General features: G+C 41.9%; 2 protein-coding genes across 3 annotated transcripts in view; one reads left to right on the plus strand and one right to left on the minus strand.

Annotated features, from left to right (window-relative positions):
- LOC149262256 (Lycopene beta/epsilon cyclase protein) overlaps positions 1-25,862 on the minus strand; it is a 638,941-nt gene that overhangs the window by 131,622 nt on the left and 481,457 nt on the right. The window lies entirely within an intron of this gene.
- On the plus strand, positions 5,386-6,781 carry LOC149262257 (uncharacterized). Its single transcript, XM_089383694.1, has 3 exons — positions 5,386-5,870; positions 5,952-6,093; positions 6,198-6,781. Exons 1-3 carry the CDS (start codon positions 5,507-5,509, stop codon positions 6,679-6,681), a joined length of 990 nt encoding a protein of 329 aa, XP_089239820.1. The 5' UTR covers positions 5,386-5,506; the 3' UTR covers positions 6,682-6,781.

Consider the following 25,862-nt stretch of genomic DNA (forward strand, 5'->3'; position numbering starts at 1 on the left):
CCACTATTGTTGCTTCCGTCAAGCTTACACTTGACTAGATCTCTCCTCAACTCCTCTTGCTTAAGAGCTGCCCACATCTCATCCCAATTCGGCAAAGTCGCCCTGCCCAAGACACTATGGACAAAGACTTGCCACTCATTTAAGACAGAATTGAGGGCCAGTCTAACCAACTCGGATTCTTGAGGTGTAAACCCCACAGCTAATAACTCATCTCGGGTCTCCTAAAGCTTCATAAGGAATGGATCCACACGCTCCCCCTTCTGCATCTGAGCAAATCTCAGTTTCTGCTCAAGGTACATCTTTCGCTACTCGGAAGATCCCTGATACAACGTAGACAACGCATACCACATCTCCTTAGTAGCCCCTTTGCTAGCGATGTGACAAACAACATGATCCTTCACTTCGTTAAGGATCATTCTCTTTGCCTTTGCCATTTCTGCCTTGTACTTCTTCAACGGATCTGCATCTGCAGGCACAACCACCACGTTGTCGACATATGTCTTGAGAGCATGCTCATCTAGAAGGAATGACATCCTTGCCTTCCAGATGACATAGTTGGATGCTCCATCCAGTCTATTCTTATCCCTCAATCCAGTGGTTGCCATCTCTGCCACGAAAATGTTGAAAACATCCTCTCTGGTTCTTACTGCTGCTTCTTAGCCAATAAGAAAACAGACTTCTCGGTAGGAAGTCTTCTGAGGAAAAGTTCCCTCACAGTGCTCCTCTTCTCTTGTCACGTCTTTCTGCCAAGCAAAACGAATTGCAGAAGAACTGTGTCCCACTAGCTCCTCCTCACGTTGAGGTTTCAATGTTTCTCCCTCTGCCATGGTAAGAATTCGATCTGGAAGCCCTTCTCTCTATCGACTCACTCAGAGAGAGACTTCCTCGAAATTCTGCCTTTTGGCTTGGATTGCGCAAATTCTCAGAGGTTTCGAACTGCTGCCTCCTACAACTTTTTCAACGTCCTCTCCTATTCAGTGTTGGGTTCTCTGGCACTGTTCTTCTTGCTTCACCTGCACTGCTCCAATACCATGTGAAAATTCCTTAAACCTAAGAATTCCTACTGCAGCACTAATGATATTTCTTCTACTTGTTAGATTTACATGAACAAGTTAATTGCAATTTCCTACGAAAAGCATTGAAATATATACACTGCAGCCTACACCAATTAAATTATACGTGAAACAAGAATATAACAATAGAGAAATATACACGCAAGTGACAGTTATTTTTGGACAAATGTCCTCGAAAAAACCCAATGTGGGAAAACCGGTGCAACAGATCTAAGGGTTTTTATTATTATGCAATAGTTTTCTAAATACAACTCTGGATGCCCTCCCGACAATCCAGTTACAAAGAAATAAACTGGCAGAAGAAATTTGTGAGATTATTTCAGTCTACCCGGCAAGTTCCGACTGATCCGACAGCTTAACCAACGTGTCCCCGACTATTTCTGCACTGCCTCTACATGGGCCCAACATCAGCCTCTAAGGCTTTGCATCAGCTCAACTGGGAATCGATTTGCCTTTTGGAGTAGTTTCTAGCCTTCCCGGCTCAGAACTGTTAGCTCCCTTAGCAAATTCAGAGTTCTGCTTGGAAAACTCCGTTGCTTCTACATGAGCCCTCCTGGGTCAGTGTCAACCCCTCCTGGGTCCTGCGCTGCCTCCTTCTGGTGTCTCTCTGCCTCTCTGTTGTGTATCCTGGGCTCTAGAGAAGATATTCCAATTTCGAACGCAACTATCCCTGCCCGTCACCGCAAAAGCTTACTATCGATATTCTCCCAGCAGCTGGTCTGCTTCAGAAAATCGAACTTCTGAACTCACTCTATGTGTGTCTATCCAAATGACCCTCAAGTCTCCTTAAATAATCTCCTCGTTGACATTCAACAACCTAGATTAGAAGTTAATCAATGGCTAAGATCATTTTTGCTTGATCCTCATCTTCTTCTAGAAGTTACACCCACAGTTAGATTAATACCCATTAATTATTTTATTTTCCTATGTTTAGACCATAGTATTCAAAACCAGCCCTGCGAACCGGTTACCAGTTAGCAGGCCCACCGGTTGGAACTGGTCAAAAAACCCAGTCAAACACCTTGTTTAGCCAAAAATTGGAGCTAATCGGTCCTAACCAACCGATTTAGGATGGAACCGGTCGACTTGTGGTCAAATCGGCCGGTTTATTGCCAGGGCAAGTATAACCCCTACAAAATGCATTTTTGTGAGTTTTGAAGCTGTTCTGAGGGAAATTTGGGGTTGTTTTCCTCCAAAAATAGTCCCTCCAAGAAAAACACGCTACCCTCTCATTTTCCTGACACATTTCAACCCTAACAATGTTGGCAATTAATGGTAATGTTAAAGTAAAAGTGACATTTCCTTTAATTTTCATTTTCATCCTTTTACTTAAATTTTTAACATTACCATGAAATGACTCAGGATGTTTGAGAGTGGTTTTGACCAGTGTGGAAAAAGTCCCGAAAAAATCGGGATTTATTCCTAAAAACGCGATTTTTTCAGCGAAAGGATTAAATCGGCCAATTTTTTGGCGATTTTTTCATAAACGAAAAAATCGCGATTTTTTCGAAATACTCCCGATTAAATCGCGAGTCGATCGAAAAAATCGGCGTGAACATTTTTTTGCTGATAAAATGCCGCAAATGGTTATAACTCGGTTTAGTTTTTGCGATTTGGTTTGTGGGTTTTTCATTGCGTTTGGAGAACCGAGAGAACAAGGGTTTGCATCGTGCAAGCGTGGAGAGGAGCCGGATTGAATCATTGATAGCGTTGCTGCATCTGCCGTTGGATAACTGTTCCAAGTTCCAACTTCCAGTTCAACTGTCAACATTGCCGGTAGCGTAGATCCTCATCCAATGTTAAATAATAAATCTTTCCTGTTTAATATTTAATATTTATTGCTTTTAAGTTTTGATTTCTCAATTTTGTGGGTGGTCTCACCGTTCACCATAATATTTACCTCATACATTTCCTTGCATTAATAACCCACCAATCTGTCGACTTCTGCTCACGGTGCACCTGTGCAAATACCCTAAGGTTACCAAGTCTACCACAAAGATTTATGTCTCCACTTGTAGGGTCTCGGCTCTCTCTTTTGCATAAGTATAGACCACTAAACCAGGCCTTTGTTTTATTTCTGTGTCAAGCCTGTGATGTAATGGCAGAAAGTGCTGGCAAGTGATAAATAAGCTGCAGCTTGAGAAAATCAAATTTTTTTTATTGAATGAACTGTTTGAGTTGTCTGCTTCATCTACAAACATGAAAAACCTCTAGAAGTCCTTGGCTCTCAAACATGATGTGTACAATGATAATAGTAGTGTTCACTGTTTATCTGTTTAATTAGACAGAACTGATCATGGCAATTAAATAACCAGTTTTGAACCCACAACTAATTGAAAAAGTACTAGAAGCCTGAAATGGAAGTATTTAAAAAAAAAGTTAAAACACAGTTGGATTATTGTCAATGGGTTCATAGATGCCTAGCCCATTGTGGTGAAGATAGTGGCATGTCAAAGTTAATAAGTTAATAACCTCAAAAAAAAATTAAAAATTGCAAAAAATTTAAAAAACATTACAGTAGCAGAGGGTAGCCTTAGAAGGCTTGTGGCTTCGTAGAGAGACTAGGAAAGGTCTGCAGCCCTCAAAAATTCCCAAAAAAAATTGATAACTTAGGCCACAAAGGAGGAGGAGGGCTTGCCCTTTAAAAAATTAATTTGTTTCTCTTCTTATGAGGCCATATCCACCTGTAAAAACTTGTTTAACAGATCTACGCCCTACCCTTCAAATCTGCAAGCAAACAGTGAAGTAAAATCCCAAATATATATTCACAAAATAAATAAAAAATATATACAAGGGCTGAAAATTGAAATCACAGTGACAGTACCACTTTCATGCATTCTTTCCATTCAAAGAAAATGCGAAAACAGTGAAGTAAAATCCCAAATATATATTCACAAAATAAATAAAAAATATATACACAAGGGCTGAAAATTGAAATCACAGTGACAGTACCACTTTCTTTGCATTCTTTTCATTGCTAATTTGCTACTATTTTAATTTTTGATGGATCATTGCTAATTGAAGTTGTTTCAATTTTTTTTGTGCCCAGGTTTAAACTTTAAATTCCGGCTCAAAGTTTAAAACAAAATGCCGAGGATTTTGGATTCTATGTGGGAGTTTGGTGAGCCTGATGCTACACCCGAAACTGGGGGGGTCAATAGAATGTATTTGACTTGCAAGTTGTGTGGCAAGCATATGTCAGGAGGCATCAACAGATTAAAATTCCATTTGGGGCAAATTCCGGGGCAAAATGTTGAACTTTGCAAAAACACAACTCCAGAAATCATCCGACGGGCCATTCAATCATTGATGGATAAAGAGGAGGGAAAAGAGACCAGGGCAGCAATAACAAAACAACTTGTAGGGGGCTCAAGAGTGGGGGGAATTGAGAGTGGCAGTGCTTCTACAGCAGCATCACCTTCCTCACCCATGGGTACTCATCCTTCTATCTCATCTTTTTTTGTTCCTAGAACAACAACTGGTTCACAACCTGGGATTAGATCATCAATGAAAAAAAAGGAAAAGGCAGAAGCTGACAAGTTGGTCAGTAGGTGTCTTCTATGGAGTGATGTTCCTTTCAACATTGCCAAGACAAACCCATTCTACCAGCCTATGTTTGATCCTGTTGCTGTCGTTGGCCCGGGGTACAAAGCCCCTACCTTTGCAGAATTGAGAGGGCCTCTTCTTCAAGATGAAAAGACTGATTGCACTGCTAGATTGGCAGAGTTTAGGGCATCATGGGAGCACACTGGATGCACAGTCATGTCAGATGGTTGGACTGACCAGAAGGGTAGGACCCTTCTTAACTTCTTGGTTAGTTGTCCCAAGGGGACAATGTTTATGAAATCTGTTGATGCATCTGGCCACATTAAAGATGCACGTTTATTATGTGAGTTGTTGGACCTCTTCATTCAGGAAGTAGGCCCGAGCAATGTTGTCCAAGTCATAATGGACAACGCTGCAAATTAGTTGCCGCTGGCAAGATAATTATGGAGAGGTATCGTAACTTGTTTTGGACACCTTGTGCTGCTCATTGCATTGACTTGATGTTGGAGGATATAGGTAAAATTCCTACTGTGAGGGATATTGTTGAATCAGCCAAGAGCATAACAAAATTTATTTATAATCATTCATCTGTGCTTAGCTTGATGAGAAAATTCACCAACAACAAAGAGTTGGTGCGGCCTGCCATTACACGATTTGCCACTACTTTCATATCTCTTCAGTCTCTGTTGAATTCTATGTGGGAGGTGAAGAGCATGTTTCTCTCAGCGGATTGGCGTTCTTTATCTATTAGCTGCAAACCGGAGGGAGAGGGCATATGCAGACTAGTTTCATATGATCAGAGCTTTTGGGCAGGAGTAGAGGAGGTGTGTGCCATTTCAGAACCTTTGGTAAAGGTTCTTCGGTTGGTTGATGGAGAGAAGCCCGCAATGGGCTACTTGTATGAGGCCATGGATAGGGCCAAAGAAGCCATCCGTGCTTATTATGCAGATAAGGGAGACGAGGGGTTAGAGAAACAACAGGTCATATGGAGAGTGATTGATCAACGATGGAACAATACCCTCCATCGCCCCATTCATGCTGCAGGTGTCTACCTCAACCCTGCATTTTCTTATGCTTGTGGTTTCAGATTTGATGCTGAGGTGATGGATGGATTCTTCACTTGTGTCGAGAGGATGGTGTCATCTGAGCAAGAACGTGAGGAGATTTCTAAAGAAATGGAGGTCTATAGGGTGGGAGGTGGCACATTTGGTTTTAACATGGCTATTAAGAATAGGACGACCAAAATGCCAGGTAAGCTTCAGTTTGTTTCAAACTTTCAAGTTTAGAATTTCAATGTTTTTTTATGTTTCTCATTTTTCTTTTAACTTGTAGATGCTTGGTGGACAAGCTATGGTGCCAGAGTACCCCATCTCCAAAAGCTTGCCATTCGAGTGCTCAGCCAAACATGCAGTTCCTCTGGGTGTGAGCGCAATTGGAGTGTATTTGACAAAATACACTCCAAAAAGCGCAACAGGTAAAAACTAAAAAGATTTCAAATTAAATTTTTTGAATTCGTTTGATTAATTTTAATGTTTAAATTTTCTAAGTACTAATTTACAATCTATGACCCTAATACAGATTGGAGTCCCAACGCCTCAATGACATGGTCTATGTCTACTACAATCTTCGATTGTGGGTGAGACAGCTTCAGAAACCTACTGATGTGGAAGCCATCTCATTGGACAATATTGATACCACCGCTGCATGGAGAGTCGAGACTGAGAGGCCGATCTTGGACACGATCCCGGATTGGTTAGGTGTGGATCTAGAGGATGTAGCAGTTGCAGAGGAGGGAGAGCCAGAGATAGAGGAGGAGGAGGCGGAGCAACATCAGGGTCAGGAGGCAGTAGCAGAGCTGGATGAGGATGCTGAGGAGGAGGTGACACCATCTAGGGTGGGCAGCAGCAGCGGCAGCGTAGCACAGAGGCCACCTCTTCCATCGGCTTCTAGAGGACGATTGAGTCCATTTCATTTTGTATCCCCAGGGGCAGGGTCTTCTTCCTCTAGAGGAAAAGGCAAAGCCATTCCCTATTCCCGTAAAAGGGGAAGAGGATCTCAGTGACTGATTACTATTAGTGATTACTTGATGACTTTTAGATGACTCATGATGTACATTTATTATATTTTTTGTTGATATTTTGACTCTTGAGAGTTGAGACTCAGACAGGACTCAAGATTCAGGAGTTGATTCACTATTTTGATATGTGATGTAGCACTAGACTTCATATACATATTATATATTAGCTTTCTTTACATGTTTATGTGGAAATGCATTTATTTGATGTTGTGGATACTCTAGATGTTAAAAAAAATTAAAAAAAATGAATAATTTTGTGTTTTTTTAATTTTGTCGACTTTTTGCCGACTTTTTCGAAAAACTCCCGACTTTGCTGAGTTTTTCAACTTTTGGACCCTTGCCGAATTAATCCCGACTTCGACTTTTTCCACACTGGTTTTGACCTCATTGGATTTCATATGGAGAAACTAGAAATTTAGATTTCACTCAAAATTCAGCAGACTTAATGGTTCTCAGGATTTCATGGTTTGGGGGTAAACAATAAATGCAATTGGAGCTCCAAATGATGAGCAAAACTCCTGATCTAGATCCCATTGTGTTGGACGATATTGATCCAACATCAGAATGGGTGGAGGAGACTGAAGAACTTGTGTTTGAGGCTGATTTTGATATCGACATGGCTTTAGCGGGGGATGAAGCAGATTATGTGGTGGCATCAGAACCAAGATCAGTAGCGACATCAAGGAAAGGCAAAGAACCAATGGAAGGCACTAGTCATGCAGGTCGACAAAATCGTGCTTCCATTAGGTCCACTTCTATTGTTATTGGTGGCATTGATACTGAGGTTGCAGATTAGGCTGAGGCATCCTCAGACTCTAAACCAGATGATGTCTATGTAGCTCCTGATGATGATCTTGTGGTTAGTAGTGGTGATGAACTTGATGATTGATCATGTGTACGCTGTAGACTTGTAGTAGGCCAGTGGCCTCATAGCTTGCAACATTGTTTTTGGACTTTATAGGCCATTTTGAGCCTCATTGCTTATGTATTTTGCTATTTTGTTGATGATATGTATTGCACTCAGTGCCATTTTGATATATTCACCTTTACATGGTATATAAATGAGAAAACTTTGCATATTTTGTCTCTATTGGCTTGGAATCATGTTTTTAAATCTTAAAAATAGTTTTGTTTCATTAAAAATTTATTATTTAATGTATTTTTCTAAAACCGGTTTGTTTAGACCAAACCAGTCCCGGTTAGACCGGTTCCGATTGGTAAACCGGTTCATTAGGTGGACCGGTCCGGTCACTAGTTCTGGTTTTAAAAACTATGGTTTAGACTTAGGGTCCCATTAAAAATAATTAATTATTTTAATAAAACTATTTTTGGGTGGAGTTTCCCAAAACGCTTTCTAGGTTCTTTGGAATACATGTGCCCAAGCCACCCTGCAAAACTTGAGACTTAGAGCACATCCAATGCTACTAAAAATTAACAATTATATGTATTTTGTATCAATATGTCTATTTTGAACCAGTACACAATTTTCTGTTATGCTTTGGCACTTCGCGGAAGTGTTGTTTATTTATTAACAAAAATTTTGGCTCTGATATTTGACTACTACATATTCTTACTTCAACCACCATAAGTCGTATTAAATGATTACTTGTCATAAAACATTAGAAGTTTTTTTTCAATAAATTACTACTTGCACAACAGAGGAAATAACTTTCAATACAGTATGTTACAATATTTATATTTCTACAACGATATCTTTACTTACAGAATTTTGTCACGAAAATCATCTATTAGATAATGGTTGCCAAGAAATTGTTAGAACATACACATCCTCTTATAACGTATTTATTTACGGAAGGTGTTCGGAAGTTTGGGAAGGAGATATGATAATTTAATGCCCTATTTTATAACTTAAAATTTTAAAGCCCTAAGGTCCCGAAGGGTTTGAAAGAAGCTCTGATACTAGAATATAAAGGCCCTAAATTCAGGGTTTAACAAATTCATGTTGACAAAATACCAGTATATGAAATTTTAATACAGAATTTATCAATTGCTTTATTGAGTACCCACCTGTCTGCTTTGTCGGGACTCTTTCTCTCGCTGTGCTACCAAAACGAACAAAACCTCCCCGCCAAACTGAGCACAACTTCAGTCCCCAGCTCCAAAGTACTTCAATTTTAAGGTACTCTGGCCCCCATGCCCAAAACATCAAGAACATTTGAACTCAAAATGTCTTCTATCCGATTAGTAACATTGTGAGAATTTTCTATTGTCTCTCTGTCAATTTTCCCAAAATTCTTCCTTGCACTTCCTTAAAAGACTAGCCCCCCTGTCTAAGTCGTACCCCTCCTCCTTATACCTCTCTAAATAACTGTCTTGCTTCCTTTTCACTGTCTCAATGTTCTATTACATGTAACTCAGCATGTTCTTCAATCCTTTTAACCTTATGTTATAAGATTTGATTGAGTACGTTATTCACCTTTAGAGGATATGCTTAGTCGACAAGTTCAATCCTTTGGCTTTATTAAAAGGTTATAGTTTGTACAACATTTATGTCCTATGTTCGTTTAATTTTATTTAACATATTTCCTTAAATACCCTCTACTGGTTCGAAGGCTGAGTGGTGAAATGTTGGTGCAATACGCTCTGCTGGTTCGAAGGTTGAGTGGTGTGGCCACAAATCTCCTCCAATTCTCCTCCAAGGTAGTGTGAAATGCCTTCCTAGGGTGGCACTCGAAGTCCCCTGAAGGAAAGGTTGATTCTCTCGCCTGAGAAACTTGATGCTAAACAACCAGGTAACTCGCTAAGCAGCTCGAGCAACACAAGTGAATTTGATGTGCAAAATGAATACCCTCAATTGGGGAGCTCTTCCTCCTTATATCTGTGTGGGCGTTCCTTTCCCCATGTGGGGCCCTCTCCAAGCCATTCGATTCCCCTCCAAGGAAACTCAAATTGCCCAAGTGCCCAAGAGCGTTTTCCCCACATGGGTGGTCCCCACCTTCCACTAGCAATCTATTTCAACCTTCCTTTCTCCTAAGTTCCTAAGTAAAAAATGCTTGGGTTCCTTTACTCATCAAAATTTATGAAAAATTGTGGAGAGACCAAAACCTGTTACAAATTTGTTTGGGAAGGGACATGACAATCTTCCCCTCCCAAATGTTGCTTGCCCTCAAGCAACTTTAGCGCCGGGTGCTCCAGACTGTGCTCACCCTCCAATGTGGCATCCTTATCTAGCAGGTTCCTCCAATGCACCAAAAAGTCCCTGATGGTCGTGCTCCTTAGTTTCCTCTCCCGGGTCTCCAAAATGGCCTCAGGCTCCAAAACCAGATAGCCCTCATCATCCAGTGGGGGTAACTCTACTGCTGCTATCACCTATTGTCCCAACACCTTTTTGAGGCATGAGACATGGAAGATGTTGTGAATTCTGCTCCCCTGAGGCAGCTCCAGCTCGTAGGCCACCTCTCCAACTCATCTAACCACCCTGTACGGCCCATAAAAATGTGGTTGTAGCTTCTCAACCCCTTTTTGCTTCAAGGTGGATTGTCTTTATGGTTGTAACTGGAGACACCAAATCCCCCTCCTCAAAGTGTCTCTCAGTTCGGTGCTTGTCAACGTACATCTTCTGCTGATTTTGTGTTGTTACTAAGTTGTCCTTGAGAGTCTTGAGAATGTCTTGGCTCTCTAAGATCCATTCTTTGGCCTTTGGGGCCCGACTGTCTCCAAAAATAATGTCAGCAAAAGATAAAGCATCATAACCATACAAAGCACGGAAAGGAGTTATACCGATGGACATGTGATGGGTGGTGTTGTAGCAATACTCGCCCAAGTGCAACCATCAAATCCAAGCCCTCTGCTGCCTAGTCACGTAGTTCCAAAGGTACCCCTCCAACCATTGATTAACTCGCTCGGTCTGGCCATTTGTCTGGGGGTGGTAGCTCGTGCTAGGGGTGAGCTCAATACCAATCAATTTGAAGAGCTCCTACTAGAAAGCTCCCATGAACCTATTGTCCCGGTCACTCACTATGTTCTTAGGAAGCTCGTGCAACTGGAAGACCTCCCTGAAGAACAACTCTGCAACCTGTGAAGCTGAATACTGAGTCAGGATGGCGAAAAAGTGGGCATACTTAGTCAACTGATCAACTACTACATAGATGCAATCCTTGCCCTGTACTATGGGGAGCCCAGTGATGAAATCCATGGAGATACTCTCCCATTTCCCCTCAGGGATGGGGAGTAGCTGCAATAACTCGACGGGGTGAATCAGTTCCCCTTTGTTCCTCTGACATGCCTCACACTCCTATACGTGCCTCAACACGTCCCCCTTGAGGCCCTTCCATGTAAAACGCTCCCTGACTGCCATGTATGTTTTTCTTAACCCCTGACTCCCTGACAATGGAGAGTCATATGCTATCTGGAGCACTCTCTCCCTCAATTGCAAGCTAGGAACCAAAAATATGTGCCCCTTGTAGTAGATGACCTCGTCCATCACCTGGTAGCGCTCATCTGCGTGGGTCCCCTCCAGAATCTCACATGCCCTCCTGTCTTTGGAATACTCTACCAACAACTAGGCCTTCCAATCATGGCAAATGCTCATGAGTGAGAGGCCTGCGGGTCTCCTGGATAGGGCATCAGCCACTACATTGTGTTTCCCCCGCACATACTCTATGTCAAAATCATAGGCCTGCACCTTGTTGACCCATCTCTAATGTCTTTCGTTGAGGCCCTGCTGCCCCATGAAGTGACGAAGACTGTTGTGATCAATGTTCACTCGGAATCTGTTACCCACCAAAAAACTGCCGAAATTTGGCCAAGGCATGCATGATGGTCAACATCTCCTTGTCATATATAAAATATGACCTCTCATGGCGTAAGAGTTTCCGACTCTCGAAAGAAATGGGGTTCCCATCCTGATATAATATTGTCCCGATTCCTTTTCCGAATGCATCACACTCCACGGTGAAGGGCTGGGGGAAGTCTGGGAGTGCCAATATTGGACAATTGCTCATCACCTCCTTGAGGTGGTCAAAATCTAACTGTGCCCCATCTATCTATGAGAAAACCCCTTTCTTAGTCAAATCCGTGAGAGGAGCTACCAACTGCGAAAACCCCTTGACAAACTTCCGCTAATACGTGCAGATGCCCAAGAAGCCCCTCAGCGCTGTCACATCTTTGGGTACCAGCCAATCACAGATAGCTCACATTTTCTCCTCATTTACCTTCACCCCATCCGCGCCAATAATGTGCCCCAAGTAAAGCATCTCGGTCAGGCCAAACTCACACTTGGACAGCTCTGCATAGAACTATCGTTCCTCCAAAATACGCAACACCTCCTCTAGGTGTTGGAAATGCTGCTCTCAAGTTCTGTTGTATATCAGTATGTCATCAAAAAACACCAATACAAACCTCCTCAACTACCTCTGGAACACATGGTTCATACATGACTGGAAGGTAATCAAGGCATTGGTCAACCCAAAGGGCATGACCAAAAACTCGAAGCGCCCATAATGGCATCGGAAGGTTGTCTTGGGGATGCCCTGATCCCTCACCTTCATCTGATGGTACTCCAAACACAGATCTATCTTAGAGAAGTACTTGGCTCCTCTAAGCTCATCCATCAACTCATCGATGCAAGGAATGGGGTACCAGTTCTTCAATGTCTTCCTGTTGAGTGCCCAGTAGTCAATGCACATGCACAAGGTTCCATCCTTCTTCTTCACCAGCACTACTGAAGAAGCAAAGGGACTGGAACTCGGCCTGATGTGGCCCAACGCCAACAACTCTTTGATGGCCTGCTCAATCTCGTCCTTATAGGCCTTGGGGTGCCTATAAGGGGTGGTAATCACTGCTTGCACACCCGGCTCCAACTTAATGGTGTGCTCGAATCCCCTGTCTAGTGGCTGCCCTAGTGGAATATCTCCAAATACTACTGAGTATCTATCCAACAAAGCCTGTATGTCTAGAGGTGGTGACTGGGCTTGTCCCCCAACCTCTGAAACCCTCAACTCTACTGCCCACGCTATGTCTCCATGTCGCAAATCTGCCTCCATCCTATGTGTTGAGATTGTCTGTGGTGGGTATGAATGCATGCCTCTAAGGACCACCAGCTTGCCATCCGTGCAGGTGAACTCCATATCCAGCTTCTTCCAATCAGTGGTAACTCGCCCAAGGGAGTACAACCACTGGACACCAATCACCACGTTGGTGTATGCCACATCAACCACAAAGAAATTGTCTGTCATGGAGTAGTTTTCCATGGTCACCATTAAGGCAGGCACATACAGAGTGCACTGCATGGTCCGGTCACCCGGCACTAGGACTGAAAAGCCCTCAAACTCAGTCGTGGTAAGGCCCCTCCTCTGAACCAACTGTGCATCTATGAAGTTGTGGGTAGCCCCACTGTCAACTAAGAGTGAGACCCGCTTCCCCTGTATCGTACCTCTAATCCTCAATTTCAGAAATCTGGGGACCTTGCATAAAGAAGCAAGGACTCCCTCGGATGGAGCAAAGGATGCCCCTCCCTGTGGAGGTGGTGGTGGTGGTCCCCTCTCTGTTGGACTCTCACCATCTCCCAAACCACACTCCAACTCCACCTCATCCTCCTAATCACTATCTGAGAAGACTTCGATGTAGTGGCCTTTGCCAACTGTGCACTGATGGCCTAATGTCGAGGGCTCCCAATAAGTAAAGCACAACTTCCTCCTCCTGAGGTCCCTCTGCGTCTCATCATCTAGCTGCCCCCGCCCTTGCGCTGCTCTCTGTGGTGATGGTCTAGTATCACTCTCCTTCTTGTGGTAGGGAGTACGTGCAGGTAAGGGTATTCGTGACTTGGGGATGACCCCTTGTAAATCTCTAGCACATGTCACTGCTTCCTGTAGCATGGAGGGTCTACGTGACTTCACCAGTCAATGCAGGGGCTCGAGTAGGCCCTCTATGAAAGTGTACACCCTCTGACCATCTAATAGGTCTGGCACCATCATTGAGACTCTCAAGAAATCCGATATGTACTGCTCTGGGTTCCCTGTTTGTCGGAGTTGGGTTAGCTCCCTGAAGTGAACCTTCGAATCCCTCTGATCAAAAGCTCCACCACCCTCTTGGTGAAATCCTCATATGAAGTCACATTGGCATGCCCCAAAGTAGCCAAGCCATAAAACTACTAGTTGCGGGCTTCCTCTTCCAAGTGCAGTGTGGCCATCTTGATGGCCTTCAGCGCCGTCATTCGGTTGAGCTGGAAAAAAGTGTCCATCTTCTCAACCCAAGCCCGAGCGGTGCAATTGGCAGTGCCATCGTATGTGTGAAAATTCCTTAAACCTAGGAATTCATACTGCAACCCTGATGATATTTCTTCTACTTGTTCGATTTACATGAACAAGTTATTTGCAGTTTCATATAGCAAACATCGAAATACATACACTGCAGCCTACACCATTTAAATAATATGCCGAAACAAGAAACTGAACAATAGAGAGATACACACCAGTGACAGTTGTTTTTTGGACAAACGTCCCCATAAAAACCCAATGTGGGAAAACCGGTGCAACAGATCTGAGGGTTTTATTATTATGCAATAGTTTTCTGAATACAACTTTTGGATGCCCTTCCAACAATCTAGTAACAGAGAAATATGACTGGCAAAATAAATTTGTGAGATTACTTCACTCTACCTAGCAAGTCTCAGTTGATCCGACCGCTGAACCAACGTGTCCCCGACTATTTTTGCACTGCCCCTGTGGGGACCCTTTGTCAGCCTCTAAGGCACTGTGTCACCCCAACGCTGGATCGATTTGCTCTCCCGAAGTTCTAATGTCAACCCTCCCGGCTCAGAACGTCAAACCCCAACAAATTTTCGGACTTTTGCTTGGAGGACTGTGTTGCCTCTGCGTGAGCCCTTCTAGCTCAACGTCAACCCCTCCTGGGTATCGCTCTGCCTCCTTCTAGAGTCTCTCTACCTCTCTGTTGTGTATCCTAGCTCAGGAGAAGACTCTCTAACCAAACTATCCTTGCCCCTCACTGCAACAACTCACTATCGAAATTCTCTTGGCAGTTGCTTTGTTTCAGAAAATCAATCTTATGAACTCTTTGTGTGTCTTTCCAAATGACCCTCAAGCTTCCTTAAATAATCTCCTCGTTGGCATTCAACGACCTAGATTAGAAGCTAATTAATGGCTAAGATCATTTCTGCTTGATCCTCGTTTTCATTTAGAAGCTACACCCACAGTTAGATTAATACCCATTAATTATTTTATTTTCCTAAGTTTAGACTTAGGGTCCCATTAAAAATAATTAATTATTTTAATAAAATTGTTTCTGGGTGGAATTTCCCAAAACGCTTTCTGGGTTCTTTGGAATACATGTGCCCAAGCCTCCCTGCAAAACTTGAGACTTAGAGCACATCCGATGCTACCAAAAATCAACACTCCCTCTTAGCGAGGAATGTACTCTAGTAATGCAACCTGCTGAAGCATCACGCTGTTATGTAACATCTCCCTCTACGCTGTTGATGTTTGACACGTTGTCCACCAACCAATGCGCAAATGTTGCATCTGTATTGTTGTTGACCCTGCCACTGTCGACACTGCATCTGTACTGCAACTCCCTTTGAGTTTCTGGATCCATGCTGTTGTTGGCACTACCACTCCCAACTACGCCACACTACAAACTGCTGCTGCTACTGCATCAATGACGGAAAAACATCCCAAATTACTGAACTAACCATGTTCAGTATGATAGCATGTAAATGCTGGAGACTGACTGCTGCTAGTCTCTACACTGACCCTCTGAATCTTCTGCGTTGTTGAGTCTCTGGCGCTCCTAGCCATTGCAATTGTTTCTCTGACACTCCTTGGCACCATCCGATACTAGTCCATCCTATTACTTCTGATCTGGGCTTTCGTAGCAAGGAATTGATCCGAGAGGTGGGTTCCTCAAGGATCCTTCCCAATTGTAGCTCTTTCGAATTACAACTCTAAATCAACCCACCTCCCTCCTGGAGGTATCTCAGTTGTCATGGCGAACTCCTCCTCCTCGATCTTCATGGGTGCAGCCTTCAGATTGTGCTTCTCATCTTTGTCCTTCTTTCTGAGAGGACATTGTGTTGCATAGTGACCCATCTCACCACACCTGAAGCACTTTATCTTCGAGACGTCCTTCTTCTGCCTCTGCTGCTCCTGCTGCCCCTTTGATACACAAGCTGTGTTGACCACTATGTGTCAACGACCCATAACACTACACCCCCATTTGTTTGCAAAAGGGATAGCGCTTGATCGATGAGTCTGTGTCGTCCAGCTATCATCATCAGCCTGATCATCATGTTATAATGTAAACCCATTCTACATGTATATGATGTAAATAATCTCAGTAGAACCGTGTCATGTATGTAATGGCCTAGGTAAAGCTACTTTTCTGGTTAGGTATCTCTATTTGTCTGAATTTTATTATCATTTTCTCGCTCTATTTTAATGGTTGGATTGAGTTTTGCAAGAAAATCTTGATTTTTAGAGCCTCGAGTGTTAGGGGAAGTTTTTAGTTGGACTAGCCAATTCTCGATCTGTGTTTTCTGAAGAGCCCAGCGAAATTAGCTCTGGGCTTATCATAAGATTTTATGTGTAATATACAAAGGGTTTTGAGCTAAGCACCTCCTTTAAAATTTTAAAATTTATTTTTTGTGTGGGAAATTGATATATCGGGCTATTGAGAGCCTTAGATTATCAGATCTGGGAGTGGAGTTGGACTCATACCCCTCAGATCTGATATATCTACCATTCTTGTGGATATATCTGTAATTTTTTTGGTCTTCTAACTTAGCTTTCTGGGGTTTTATTTATTCTTTTTGTATATCTAGGTTCTGGGTGTTTTTGTTTTCAGGTATAGGTTGCAAATCTAAAAGAGAAGTTTGATTTGAAGACAGATCTAAGCCTTGAAGGATAAGATCTGGCCTCAAAATCATTTTTGCAGGGATATTATCCAATTTTTTGCAGTCCAAGGGTTTGAATTTTTTTTTAATCTGGAAATTTTTTATAAGGGTTTCACTGATAAATTTGAAGCAGAAGTATAACATTTTAATCAAAGATTTTTGGAAATTTTTCTTGGGTTCTTTGGCTACCATTTTTCTCCTGTCTGCTGCTTGGGGTTGTTTGCTTTTGTGCTGTAGAAAATTTTGAAATATTTTTTGGGAAAGCCTCTATCTCCTATTTGCTGCCATACACCTGTTGCAAAGAAGATCCAACGGATCCTCCCACCGTTGCACCATCGAGCTGCTCCTCTGCTCTACGTCCCTTTCTTCTGCTCTCCACAGCCCGCAGCATTCTCCCTCCTCAATGCTCCTTTTCCTTGCTGCTCTCGCTGGACTCCATTGCCCATCGTTGAGCTGCCCCTCTACTCCGCGTCCCTTAACCTGCAACCTTTCCGTTGTCCTCAGATCTCCTTCCTTGAGCTCCATACCTCGCTCCCTGCTCCTTCGTCCCCTCCTCGAAGTTGCGTTCTCTCCTCTCCATACGTTGTCTGTCGTTAAGCCTACACAAACCCAAAACGCTTCGACCCTTTTTTTATTTATTTTTACTTCACTTGTATATGCATGAGGTAGGTTAGGTTTTAGATTTGATTTTTTTAATGTTTCATTAGGGTTAGGTTTCTAACAATTTCGATTTTTTTTAGGTTTCATTCATTGTTTCAAATTTTATTTTATGTTTCATTTTCTTAGAAAAATTAGAAAAAATAAAAAAGCCTTTTTAATCTTTGTGACATTCGTTTTTTTTTAGAAATTTAATTCTTCTTAGTTTAGATTTCGATTTGTTTGTTTTGGTTATTAGATTTTCTTTTTTCCCTTTTTTTTAATCCATTTTCATTTGATTTTTCTTTAAGTATTAGGGGGTTTACGCAGTGCATTATATTAAATATTATTTTGGGATTCAACTGCGTTAAGTAAGTCATTCACGTATGACCATTTCCATGAGAGGTAGTCGTAACTGACTAATTTCTCATGATTTTTGAATAGTCCACTTAGCACTCATTGCATTGATGCTCACAGGGGTGAAGAAGTGGGATTGAAACTAGTGAAATGAATCACACAGCGTCAATCATCACTTCTGGGGCTTTCACCCGGTAACCAGGACTACGCTACCCCATTTGCAAAGCATTAGCAAGTATTGTGGGGAAAACTCCACAGTTAAGCACACTTGAGCCAAAGGTGATCTGGGATGGGTGACCTCCCAGGAAGTCCTGGTTACCGGGTGCAAGCCCCAAAAGTGATGATTGACGCTATGTGATTCATTTCACTAGTTTCAATCCCACTTCTTCACCCCTGTGAGCATCACTTGATGCAATGAATGCTAAGTGAACTATTCAAAAATCATGAGAAATTCGTTAGTTACAACTACCTCTCATGGAAATGGTCATACGTGAATGACTTACTTAACGCAGTTGAATCCCAAAATAATATCTAATTGATTTTTCTTTTTTTTAGTTTTACATTTTTTTCATTTTTTAACTTATGATTTTGATTTTTTTTAATCATTTAAAAAACATAAAAATTTCTAAAATTTAAAAAAATTTAAAAACTTTAAAAAATCTAAAATAAAAATAAAAATTAGTGACTTTAAAATTAAGAATGAAATAAATTAAAGGTGGATTTGCGCTTTCACATTAAATATTTTTAATGTGGCCTATGGCCCATTAAAAATTTAATTTATTAACCCTTTGATTTAGTTTGATTTCTTCATTTACCACATTAAAGTTATTGCCTAAGGAATAATTAAAATTCTAATTTAAAGTTCCTTGGTGTTTTTGGTGATTAAATGCAATTTTTGTGATTTCTCTATTGTCAAGAGCGATAAATGTTTTAAATCATATTGACTGTTGGAGAAAGATAAATTTTGTTAGATTATCCTGCATGCTAAAATTTTGAGCATTTTACATTTAATTGTTCATGATCGTCGCTTTGCCACATTTATAATTTTGCTCTGGATAACTTGTTTTTATTTAATCTATGGTTAATTCAAATTAAAGGCACTGGTCTAGAACCAACTCTATCTTATGGTTGTGTCTTATTGACCAAGACTTATTCTAAATTCATCAAGTTGTTCATCCTTAAAATCTCCTAGAGCCTATGTTCCACAGACTATCTTTATCCATTCACCTTAGGGACTACCCCCTTGACTTGTCTAGGAGAGAGTCTAAACAGAGTAAGGATTAGAGTGACAACCCTTACTCTGAGCGTTGTTGCGGTGCCTAGACACTTTGTGCGACAACAGGTTGCATTCTCATCCTCCTCCTTTTGCTTCAACTCACTGTTGCTGCTTCCGTCAAGCTTACACTTGACCAAGTCTCTCCTCAGCTCCTCTTGCTTGAGAGTTGCTCACATCTCATCCCAAATTGGCAAAGTCACCTTGCCCAGGATACTCTGGACAAAGACTCGCCACTCATCTGAGACATAATTGAGGGCCAGTCTAACCAACTTAGAATCTTGAGGTGTAAACCCCACAGCTGATAACTCATCTCGGGTCTTCTGAAGCTTCGTGAGGAACAAATCTACGCGCTCCCCCATCTGCATCTGAGCAGATCTCAGCTTTTGCTCTAAGTACATCTTTCGCTGCTTGGAAGATCCTTGATATAGTGTAGACAATGCATCCCACATCGCCTTAGCAGAGGAAACACATCCCACATTGCCTTAGCAATTCCTCTGCTAGCGATGTGACAGACTACACGATCCTTCACTCCGTCGAGGATCAATCTCCTTGCCTTCGCCATTTCTGCCTTGTACTTCTTCAGCGGATCTGCATCTGCTGGAACAACCACCACGCCATCGACAAATGTCTTGAGAGCATGCTCATCTAGAAGGAATGACATCATTGCCTTCCGGATGACATAGTTGGATGCTCCATCCAGTTTATCCCGATCCCTCAATCCACTAGTTACCATCTCTACCACGAAAACCGTTGAACTCCTCTGCTCTGCTTCTTACTGCTGCTACTTAGCCAATAAAAAACAGACTTCTTGGCGGGAAGTCTTCTGAGGAAAAAGTTCCCTTACAATGCTTCTCTTCTCTTCTGATGTCTTTCTGCTCAGCAAAACGACCTACAGAAAAACTACGTCCCACTAGCTCTTCCTCAAGCTGAGGCTTTTGTGCTACTCCCTCTTCCATAACGAGATCTCAATCTGGAAGCCCTTCTCTCTGTCGACTCAAACAAAGAGAGACTGCCTCGAAATTGTGCCCGCCTAGCTTGGACTACGCAAACCCCTCTTGGAATCCGAATTGTTGCCTCCTGTAGCTTTTGTGACCTCTTTTTATGCTCAGTGTTGGGTTCTCTAGCACTGCTCTTCTTGCTTCACCTGCACTCGCTCTGATACCATGTGAAAATTCCTTAAACCCGAGAATTCCTACTGCAGCACTAATGATATTCTTCTACTTGTTAGATTTACATGAAAAAGTTATTTGCAGTTTCCTACGGCAAACATCAAAGTACATACTCTATAGCTTACACCATTTAAATAATACGCCGAAACAAGAAACTGAACAATAGAGAAATATACACACAAGTGACAGCTATTTTTTGGACAAACATGTCTGGAAAAACCTAATGCGGGAAAATCGATGCAGCAGATCTGAGGGTTTTATTATTATGTAGTAGTTTTCTGAATACAACTTCTGGATGCCCTTCCGGCAATCCAATTATAGAGAAATATGACTAACAGAAGAAATTTGTGAGATTACCTCAGTCTACCTAGCAAGTCCCGACTGATTCGGCAGCTGAACCAATGTGTCCCCAGCTATTTCTGCGCTGCCCCTGTGGGGGAGTGTTGGATCAATTTTCTCTCTCGGAGTTCTAACGTCAACCTTCCCCGCTCAGAACGTCAAACCCCAAAACATTTTCAGACTTCTGTTTCGAGGACTGCGCTACCTCTGCGCGAGCCCTTCTGGCTCAGCATTAACCCCTCCTGGGTATTGCGCTGCCTCCTTCTGGTGTCTCTCTACCTCTTTGCTATGTATCCTGGGTCAGGAGAAGACTCTCCAACCAAATTATCCCTGCCCCTCACTGCAACATCTCACTATCAAAATTCTCTCCACTGCTGCTTTGTTTCAAAAAATCGAACTTCTGATCTCTCTGTGTGTCTTTCCAAATGACCCTCAAGCCTCCTTAAATAATTTCCTTGTTGACATTCAACGACCCAGATTAGAAGATAATCAATGGCTAAGATCATTTCTGCTTGATCTTCATCTTCTTCTAGAAGTTACACCTACAGTTAGATTAATACCCATTAATTATTTTATTTTCCTATGTTTAGACTTAGGGTCCCACTAAAAATAATTAATTATTTTAATAAAACTATTTCTAGGTGGAATTTCCCAAAACGCTTTCTGAGTTCTTTGGAATACATGTGCCCAAGCCGCCCTGCAAAATTTTAGACTTAGAGCACATCCGATGCTACCAGAAATCAATAGTATGTGGGGAACTACATTCTCCCTATAGTCCACTGCAACTCATAGCCTTGCGTGCCCTGTCCTCCATAGCCCTTGCTCTTCTCATTCTGCTTGAGCTTGCACAAATATCTGAAAGAGAGTGGCTCTCTGAAGTCTTCTCCCATGCACTACCATTCCTTGAAGTTCTCTCCCATCTGTGAAGGATCTTCGACCCCTGCTGGTTCATTCTGTGCCAAAGGCATGAAAGAGGGCAGTGTAGCTGGAGTTGGGCCACTCGCTGATGGGGTCTTTGTCATCGATGAAGGATGGTCGAATTGCTGAGAGGACCCCGAAGTCTCTCCAAATAGAAACCCCTAGGAGTGTTTCTCTCCCGATTCTGTGTTTTGATCTCCTCTAGCAATTCCTTTTGACCCTTTGCTAAATCATTCAAAGCCTTCAAGAGGATATCAAAGACCATCTCTTCCCTGCTCTTGGGCTCTCCCATGTCCTCTACTACTGTTTTCTTTCCCCTATCCTATGTGTCTGGAGTGATCTCCAGCTCTCTTTCTCTGCTTCGGTACCACTACCTCCTATATGTAATATTTTGTCGGTCCCCTTCACTCATAGGAGAAACTCCCCATGGTTGAGCCAAGATCTGGGCTCTGATACCACTGTAATGTTCCTAACTAGGAAATTCAGTGATACACAAAGAAAATAGACAAATCAACATCTAAAAATGAGATACAATCAATAAACACCCATGAAAGCACTAGAAATAGAGAACATCTGAGTTATTTTATTAAATCTTTCTAGGGAAAATACAATAGTGATGGAATGGTGCACCTGGGCTTGTCGCCAAGGACAAGCATGACAAAACCTAGATGAGCAAATAATGATCCTAGTGCTTCCCAACTGCTACTCCAAAGGTGATCTATGTTGCCCAGAAATCTACACTACCTACTGGAAAGGATGTGCTGGAAACCATGCTTCCTATGCTCAGAAAATTCTGCAACTTCAGTTCTCCGGTCCTCAATAAAAACCCACCAAAACCCAGAAAGGGTTTGGCCTAGTTCACACCTCTGAAAATCGACCTCCAAGGACCACGTTCTCCTCCTTACATTGACAATCTCGACGTGTCTAGAAATGGATGGGAAGGCCCTCCAAATCAGCCCCAAATATTGAGATGCTATCCCATATGGCTTTCCTTGTTGATTTTGGGTTGCATCAGATGTGCTCTAGCTCCGAAATTTTGTGGAGGGGCTAGAACACATGAGATCTCCAAACCCAGAAATTGTTTGGAGAAATTCGACCTAGATGATGAGTTGCTAAAATAATTATTATTTTTAATGGGTTCCTAAGTCTAAACTTACGAAAATATTAATGGGTATTAATAAGAATATGGGTGAGAAACTTCTAAGAGATGAGGATCAAGTCTGTTTTATTCTTAGCCGTTGATTAGGGACTTAATCTCAGCCGTTGATTTATCAATAGGAAAAGTATAAGAGGAGGCTTGAGGGTCAGTTGGAGATTCACTGGAGATATCAGTCAGTTCGATTTTTCTAGGGCGAGGTTTGCTGAGAAAATCAAACAAGTGATCTGTTGCAACAGAGGGGCAGGGATAGTTGAGGTTGGAAGATCTTTTGTTGATCAATGGTTGTTATCGATGTCAACCCAAGTAGCACCAGGGGCTACCCCGATCTTGCATGGGCATTTTAACTTGACAACTTACTCTATTATGAGTCAAGGACCTTCTAGATGGTTTCTACTCATTGAGATGTTTCCCTTGATATATGGTACGCCATGCAATTTTTCACGGTTTGAGAGATATTCGTGTTTGAAGTTAGTAACCCCAGTTAGTGGGCTAAAACCCTATGGGGTTGTGGCATGGCACTAATAATTGGTTGTGGTCATTGAATAGTCAATAATTAATAATATTTTTTTGCTCCTAAATTCCCTCGAACGTTCACTTGTTGAGAACCCTCTCAACTCAAGACATTCATATAAAGAATGACCCTCATATCCTCCTCTAGTAGGGATTTTGTGGCTTCAAACAGGTCATCGTAGAATTTGCGCTATAACTTTTTTTCTTCGAAGCTTCCAAAGCTGAAATTAAAACCCATTTGAGCCGAAATCTTCATGAACCTCGCGACCGAATTTCAGATCTTGGTTCGCTATATTTTCGGAGATATGATCTAAGGAAGTTAGGGTTTTTGCAGGCTCTCGAATTCCATGTCAAAAGTGACGTTGGGAAAATCGTCATCACTTTCTCTCTGAGCATTGGATTCAAATTTCGTAAATAGTAACAGAAAGAGGATGGACTATAGTTTGTTGAGTAGCGTTTTAAGGGCCGAAGGTCGCAACAGTGACACGTGGCACTTCATACAAGTTCGCTCTACTGAATGGTCTATAATCAGGTCATCGTGGGCGATTGGGCATAACTCTTGCTTGAAGAATCCAATCTTGATCAGACATGTGGGGTTGGAAAGAGGATTAAGAGGGCTACCACAAGACGACATTTCAAACCTTGGAGATCCGAAATTACATAGATACAATAGATTCAATATAGAGCTCCTAGAAGGCAAGAAAAAGCATGCATTCAAGGATCACTGCAGTAAGGACCACACATTAACAGTGAAGGGTAAGTCTCCTACAACAAGGTATGTATGATGAGTGTTTTGAGTATCATCTCTAACATATGCTTTTGCAGGACAATGTAAGTATATACAGTGTCTCGGTTATATCTCTGTCTCTATATGTCACAATTAGTTTTTTGGATATCCTATTCTTGATACTACACATTTTATGTTACATATTCTTGATGCTACACCAAGTTTGCTAAATCCATATGATGTTGTAAGTTCATGTTACTTGTCTTGTAATAGTTGATAGAATGGTCTTTGTTGTTGTACTTAGAACTTGGTCCATCACAAGTCTAGGGTCCATCATCAGTTTTTATTGTATATATCCTTAGGTCAGTTTTGGATATAGTCTTGCATAGAGTCCAGGACTATATCAAGAGTGAGAGTCTTTGTCTACTGCTGCAACAAGTCAACAACAAAAGTGACAAGCACACTTCAGGTATGCATTGTAATTTTAATTTGTATTTATTCATTATTATGCACTTACATGCTTTTTGTAGGCAAAGGTAAGTTGAAGGGTATTTTGTTTTGTTTTGGGATTGGTCTCGCCGGGCAAATTTTGAATGTAGGTAGAAGAAGATTTAAATACAACTTCAAGCAAGAATTCAAGAGCAGAAGTATCAAATCAAAGGAAGCATTGCAGCAGGACATCCTTTGAAGACATGGCAACCATCCGTATATTGTGAAGAAGTGTGAAGGCCAAGAGTCATCATTGTAAAGTTGTAAAAGAGTCATTTGTAAAAGTGTCATCATTGGAAGAGTCATTATTGTAAAAAAAGTCAATCTGCCTAGAATCGAAAAGGCATTATTGGGAGGTATAGGAGTCTCTGTTCAGGTCATAGTGTGATTGGGTGTTCGCTCAAAATCATTGTAAATCATATTGTATCGTGGTTCGTTGTCCCTGGTATGGGAATCCACACTCTTGTCTCATTTCAGTCATTATAGGGTGCCAGGGAGGAGCTAGGCTGGTGTATGAAGTCGCCTACAGGTTGGAGCTTGTGAACACTTCAAGGTGGTAGGTTGGTCTAGGATGTTGGGGCATCCATTCAGTTGAAGTACTAAAGAAACCAAAGCATTGGGGCGTCCTTCCAGTGGGAGCTAGAGAAGAATGCTTTTTCTAGAATTCTAGGAATTTGTTGCTTTCATTGTAGTTGGGGCTGAAGATTAAAGAATTTATTAAAAAAGCGTTCGGTGGTTTTTGAGCCGGAGAGGGTTTTCCACCTAAAATTCTTGTGTCTACTGTGTTCTTTTATTTACTGTTTTTACTGCATAAACATTAATAATAATTGAAGATTAACTAATGCTCTGAAAAGATTTAAAAGTGCTAATTGCTAAGGAATACCTATTCACCCCCCCCCTTAGTATTTCCAACATCTTCTCCAGGACCTCGAATACACAATAGAGAGAGGCAGAGAGACGCCGAGGAGGCAACGTAGACCTAGGGAAACCCTCTAGTATAAATTCGAATTCAGTCGAGGAGAACCAAGATCAATCGAGAAGGCTGACGTCAGAGCTCCAGGAGGCAAAGGAGGCAACGCAGCGCTGATGTAGTGTCCCAGTGTGCTCAATGCAGGCCCACGCAGCTACTGCGAAGAGGCAGCGCAATTGTAGCCGAGGAGATCCAGTCTAGTTGTCAGAACGAAGAGATTTTTCCCAATGAAGTGAGGTAATATCACTTAGGTTTCTACATAAACAGAGTTGATCCGTTTCATTGCCCAAAAATGTGACTCGGTGGAGGAAACGGTTCAGGAGGCCGAGTCAGCCATGACTCAGCCGAGTCATTCAATGACCCGGCCGAGTCATGGCTGACTCAACCAACTCGGCCGTTTCTGTATTGACTCGGCCGAGTTATAACCAGTGGCCTGTAATCCCATCAAAACAGCGATTTGACATTTTTTTAATGAAATTTTGAAGTGTTTGCTGATTGGTTTGAACTCCAATGTGTTTTATGAATTAGTTAAATGTTATTTGGGGTCCATTTCTGTTAAGTTATGGTATGTTCTATGCTTATAACAATTTACTTCTTTTTCTTATTATATTCCACCGATTAGCAATCACATGTACATAAAGTAAAGTGCAGATAGAACATTAAACGATCGACAGAAAACAAGCCAAGACAAGAGACACAAGATGTGGCGGCTAGCCAGGGACAAACCCCACAATGTGTGGGGAAACCC

The sequence above is a fragment of the Pinus tabuliformis genome, chromosome 6 (assembly GCF_031772625.1).
Source record: "Pinus tabuliformis cultivar Carrire ecotype Pingquan chromosome 6, CPIR1, whole genome shotgun sequence".
Classification (NCBI taxonomy): Eukaryota; Viridiplantae; Streptophyta; class Pinopsida; order Pinales; family Pinaceae; genus Pinus; species Pinus tabuliformis.

Excerpts from the sequence above, each read along its gene's own strand:
- LOC149262257 (XM_089383694.1), top strand. The coding sequence starts at position 5,507 with ATGGGCTACTTGTATGAGGCCATGGATAGGGCCAAAGAAGCCATCCGT. Across the intron at positions 5,871-5,951 it reads TAGGACGACCAAAATGCCAG|ATGCTTGGTGGACAAGCTAT; the intron begins GTAAGCTTCAGT and ends TTTAACTTGTAG. Across the intron at positions 6,094-6,197 it reads CACTCCAAAAAGCGCAACAG|ATTGGAGTCCCAACGCCTCA; the intron begins GTAAAAACTAAA and ends ACCCTAATACAG.